At 59.4% G+C, this 5,263-nt stretch overlaps 1 protein-coding gene across 2 annotated transcripts in view; it reads right to left on the bottom strand.

Moving 5' to 3' along the window:
- Window positions 1-3,122: 3,122 nt before the first annotated feature.
- Window positions 3,123-5,263, bottom strand: part of OAF (out at first homolog) — a 3,281-nt gene continuing 1,140 nt past the window's right edge. Inside the window, exons 2-3 of one of the 2 annotated variants that reach the window (XM_006758698.2) lie at window positions 4,829-5,134; window positions 3,123-3,884 (exon numbers count right to left, since the gene is read on the bottom strand). In XM_006758698.2, coding sequence (XP_006758761.1) covers window positions 3,622-3,884; window positions 4,829-5,090 — 525 coding nt within the window. In that variant the 5' untranslated portion in view covers window positions 5,091-5,134 and the 3' untranslated portion in view covers window positions 3,123-3,621. Of the gene's footprint in view, window positions 3,885-4,828; window positions 5,203-5,263 lie in introns of those variants that run through there. The other variant, XM_015560648.1, reaches the window with a different exon arrangement.

The following is a 5,263-nucleotide window of genomic DNA, read 5'->3' on the forward strand; positions in this document are numbered from 1 at the left end:
AGTGGTGGCAGGTGATGCTCTGTGCCAGCTTGGCAGGCTAGCTGCCCAGGTGTGCTGGTCTAATGTTCCTCTCGAGGCTATCAACATTTTTTTAAAAAAATCTTCACCAGAAGGTATGTTTATTGATTTGAGAGAGGGAGAGAGGGAGAGAGAGAAGAAAAGAGAGAGGGAGAGAGAGAAGACGAGAGGGAGGGAGAGAGAGAGGAAAAGAGAGAGAGGAAGAGAGAGAGAGGAAGAGAGAGAGAGAGAGGAAGAGAGAGAAAGTGAGAGAGGAAGAGAGAAAGAGAAGAGAGAGAGAGACATCGATCTTGATCGGCTGCCTTCTGTATGCACCTTGACCCGAGATCGAACCCGCAGCCAGGTAAGTGCCCTGAGCGGAACCCGCCCCAGCCATCGGGGCACCCGATGCCCTTCTGCTGAGGGGCTGAGGCTCTCAGGCCGGGCAAACCCTGAGGTTTTGAAAGGAAAGAGAAGCGATTCTGCCTCGACTGGAGCAAGCGCCTACCTGCGTTCCCAGCTCTGCACACTCCAGACCTCCAGACAATAACTGGTCCTGCCCGGCCGGTGTGGCTCTGTGGATAGAGCGCTGGCCTGTGGACTGAAGAATCCCAGGGTCAACTCGCCAAGGGCACATACCTTGGTGGCGAGCTCCTCCCCGGCCCCATCCATGTGTCTCTCCTACATCGGTTTGTCTGTCTTTCCTTCTCTCTTCCACTCTCTCGAAGACTCAATGGGAAAAACCCTCAGGTCGGATTAACAAAAAAAAGCAGACACACAGGGTGGGAGGTGCCTTCTCCAAGTAAGGCCTTCCTCACCGGAGGAGGGCTGAGGGCTCAGGCCGAGGCCACATGTGCAGGAGGGGAGGTTGGAGAGTCTGGGGAGCAACCCCCACCCCTTTCTTCCCGCCCCCAGCTGCTCCCAGGGCAGCTGAATCTGGTCTTTGCAAACACGTTCAGAGAGAGGACCGCCTGCCTGAGGTCTCCCCACAGGCCCCCAACAATGGCCATGGCCAAGCCTGGCTCGCATTCCCCCTCCAGCCTGCACAGGTTCAGGGCAGCCGTAGCCTGTTCTGGGGTGCTGGGAGCAGAGTGGGGGGGCTGCCCCTGCTCCAAGGCCTGTAAGGAGGCTGGCTTCCCTCGCCCTCTCTTCCTGGAGCTGGGACCACAGGGCTCCCCAGCCCCCCACCTTGCCAAACTCTCACCACCCTTCAGCCTCCACCCACGTCCCCTTGCACCCAGGGCACTTTGGGCAATAAATTCAGGGGTCTGTCCATCCCCTTGGGCATCCTCTGGCATCCAGCCCAGCACCACACAGTGACAGCCTCTTCACACAGGCGGGCACTTTCGAAGTGAGGGGCTTCAAGGAGTCTGGCTGGTGGTCTGGGTTACAGATGAGGACATGCCTGCTCCTTTCATGGCAGAAATCCTACCTAACAAGGAGGAAATATGCTACTTGACCCTCACGCCGCCGCAAGGATGGTGGTATCCACAGCCAATAAGGAGGGAATATACCAATTGACTGCCCTCAAAGATGGTGGTGCCCACAGCCAATAGGGAGGGAATATGCTAATTGACTGCCCCGCCCTCAAAGATGGTGGTGCCCACAGCCAATGAGGGAATATGCTAATTGACTGCCACGCCCTCAAAGATGGCGACACCCACAGCCACAAGATGGCCAGCAGGGGAGGGCAGTTGTGGGCAATCAGGCCAGCAGGGGAGGGCAGTTAGGGGCGACCAGGCCTGCAGGGGAGGGCTGTTAGGGGCAATCAGGCTAGCAGGGGAGCAGTTAGGTATTGATCAGGCTGGCAGGGGAGTAGCTAGGGAGTGATCAGGCTGGCAGGCAGAAGAAGTTAGGGGCAATCAAGCAGGCGAGCAGTTGGGAGCCAGCAGCCCTGGATTGCCTGAGAAGGAGGGGAGTTGGGAGTGATTGGGCCAGCTGAGGAGCACTTAGGTGTCAATCAGGCTGGAGGGGAGTGGTTAGGGGGTGATTAGGCTGGCAGGCAGAAGCAGTTAGGGGCAATCAGGCAGGCAGGCAAAAGCGGTTGGGAGCCAGCAGTCCCGGATTGTGAGAGGGGTGTCCGACTATCGGTTTAGGCCAGATACCAGCCTAAACTCGTAGTCAGACATCCCCCGAGGGGTCCCGGATTGGAGAGGGGGCAGGCCAGGCTGATGGGAGCTCTAGCCCCTCTTCCCTCTCCTGAGGATGTGGGGTGGAGCAAAAAATTCCAAGCTTCTAATCATGACATTTTTGGTTATTGGCCCTCATCCAAGAGCCCACCCAGAGTTGCCTCAGTAGAACAAGAAATTCTCCTAGTGCTCTTATCACTTAGGAATTTACAAGGGTTTTAGGAACCCTGTGTCAGGAATCAGGGGCAGAGATGCATACACATATCCTATATAATAAAGCCTAATATGCTAAGTGTACTGTCTTCCAGTCATCCGTTCAACTAATCAAAGCATAATATGCTAATGATATGCTAAGGCTCCTCAACCGCTCTGACCACAGGGGCAGAAACTCCAACTGGTAGGTTAGCTTGCTGCTGGGGTCCAGCCCATCAGGACTGAATGAGACAGGTTGGACACACCCTGGAGCCCTCCTGTGGTCCCTCCCCAGGTGGCCAACCGCCTGCAGTCCCTCCCCAGCCCCAATCCCTTGGCCTGGCCTGCACCCTCTCACAATCCGGGACCCCTCAGGGGATGTTGGAGAGCTGGTTTCGGCCCAATCCCACAGGCCAGGCTGAGGGATCCCACTGGTGCACTGGGCCTCTAGTGATGTAATAGCAGCGAACACCATGAACATACACATGTGTGAACTCACGTCTCACAATTAAGCTGTTTTTACTGCTGAGAGAGCTGAGGCAGAGAGGGAGAGCAACCTGACCAAGAGTACACAGCAAATAAGAAGCCAGACCCTCAGGATTTGAAGCCTTGAAGTCTGGTTCTGAAATGTTCGTCATCTCTCTTGACTGAATATACTCTGTACTGCCTGCCACTGTCTGGCTGGCTCACCTGTCTGTCCCTTCTTCCTAGTGCAGGGCTTGTCTGTAACCCCAGTGACACCCACCCCCTCCTCGCCCCACCGCACCACTGGTTCAGCACCTGGGGCAGCATCAGCCAGGCTGGTCAAGTAGAAATGGAAACGTTTAATTTCTGGTAGAAATGATAAATACTTTGCACTAAAAATCTGGAATTCAAGTTTTCCTCATGCTTCATGCTCCCCATCCCAGAACCCCAAAGACACGATTCTGCTCAGAGAGGAGGTGCCCGCCTGCCCGGTGGCCAGGGCATCTGGGGAAAGGCACAGGTGGCTGATGTGGGGAAGGGGCACAGGAAAAGGCACTTTTTAGGGTCTAAACCTGCAGAGTTCAACAGGGGAATCATAGGCCATGGCATTTTGGCGTCTTGAAATCGGGCGGCTGAAGGAGAGGTGCCGTGTGCGAAGCCCCTTCTCGGTCAGACACAGGGTGGGCGTGGGGCTGCCTTCATGATTGCCCCGCACACCACACCCCTCTTCACAGTCATGAGTGACGGACCACAGGCTCTGGGATGAGGGGAGGGGAGGGGGGGAGTAAGGTCTCCTGGGGATTGGGGAGGCCTGGTGAGTCCTCCCCTCACTCCCCAGCTAGGAGTCCTCCTCCCAGGGGCATAGCTGCCGCCGAGGCACGAGGAAGGTGAAGCTGTAGCTCTTCTGGCAGCTGCGGATGCCGCACTTGTAGGGCGCTGGGCGGTCCCGGCTGTGGCAGTACTTGAGCATGCAGGGGTACCAGGCCAGGCTCAGGCCGTAGCGGCAAACACAGGGCGCCCCCCGGTCCCCCGCCTGCCCGCAGCGAGGCAGCGCCTGCTCTGTGTCCGTGGGCAGAGCCTTGAACATGGAACTGTCCACCCCTGTGGGGAGCAGGGGAGAAAGGCAAGGTCAGGGGGAGGTCAAAGGAGGGGCGTCCACTGGCAGAGGGCCCCTCCGTCAGGACTCTGGCCCGTCATCACCCTCAGGAGCTAAGCATCCCTGGCGCTGCCTCTCGGTGAGGAAGCCACCAGGGAGGGTGTCAGCCCCTCACACAGCAGGAAGGAGTGGGGACACCCACCCTGCTGGCTTGGGGGGAGCACAAGCAGGAAATCACAAAATGCCTCTTCAAGGGAAGGTATCTGAGGAGGACCAGGAGGGAGGGGCAGGGGAGCACCAGGCAGCTCAGGATGCCAGGGTGTGGGGCCGATGGGATGGGCACACGGGGCTGTGGGAGGCGGCAGGGCCCGGGCTCAGCGCAGTGGCCACTGGGGACCAGCCTCTGGGGACAGTGTCAGGCTGGTGCCTCCGTTTGGGGTGCAGCCCATGGGAGGCGTGTGGAGGTGTGACGGCCGCCAGCCATTTCTAAACCCAGTGTGACCTGGAGGGGCAGGCATTTTGCTGGGGTGAGGCCCGCTGAGCAGAGGGACGGGGTCCTGGGACTGGAATGGTGACACGGCCCTGAGGGTGGCCCGGGAAAAGGACCAGGAGCTGACCCGGTGGTGTCACGCGCAGGCCAGAAGCCAGAGGTCCTGAGAGGAGGGAGGAGGCCCGGGGTCCGGGGCGACATGGCCCAGGGAGGGTGTGAGAGGAAGGAGAGGCGGGGCAGAGAGGGGCATGTGGGCACGGGAGTCTGCCTCCCCCTCCCCCGACCTCGTGCCTGCGCCATCTATGCTCATCATCACCAAGATCAGGGGGTGGGACTGGCTGGGAATGCCCTTCCCGAGCCTGCGAAGCCAGCATTCTGTGCAGGTCCCTTCCCTGAACCCCACACCTCACATGAATCCTATCCTCTCTGATGGGCAGGCAGCCGGCAGACCCAGCGGACCTTGCTCCAGCCAGAACCGGACGTCCTCCTGGCGGGTGTAGATGGCGTCCGTGGCCTCCGCACACACATTGTGCAGGTGGGGACTCAGCAGAGCCCCCTGGCTGAAGTTCACGGCCATGTCCATGTGCAGCTGCTCCAGGCCCCGCGCCTCCTCCGCCTGACGCACTGCCCGTGGGTTCTTCTGTGGGAGGAGAAGGGCCACTCCCACCAGGTCTCTGGATGTGCTGGTGGTCTTAGCGCCCGGGCCAATCTGAGGGGGCATTCAGGAATACCCAGCCCCCCTCCAGCTGCAGGGACGCTGATCACCTGCCCACGTCCCCCATCACTGCTCATGTACCCCCCTCACCTGCCCACGTCCCCCATCACCTGCCCACGTCCCCCATCACTGCTCATGACCCCCCTCACCTGCCCACATCCCCCATCACCTTCCCATGC

This window comes from Myotis davidii, unplaced genomic scaffold, assembly GCF_000327345.1.
Source record: "Myotis davidii unplaced genomic scaffold, ASM32734v1 scaffold355, whole genome shotgun sequence".
Taxonomy (NCBI): domain Eukaryota; kingdom Metazoa; phylum Chordata; class Mammalia; order Chiroptera; family Vespertilionidae; genus Myotis; species Myotis davidii.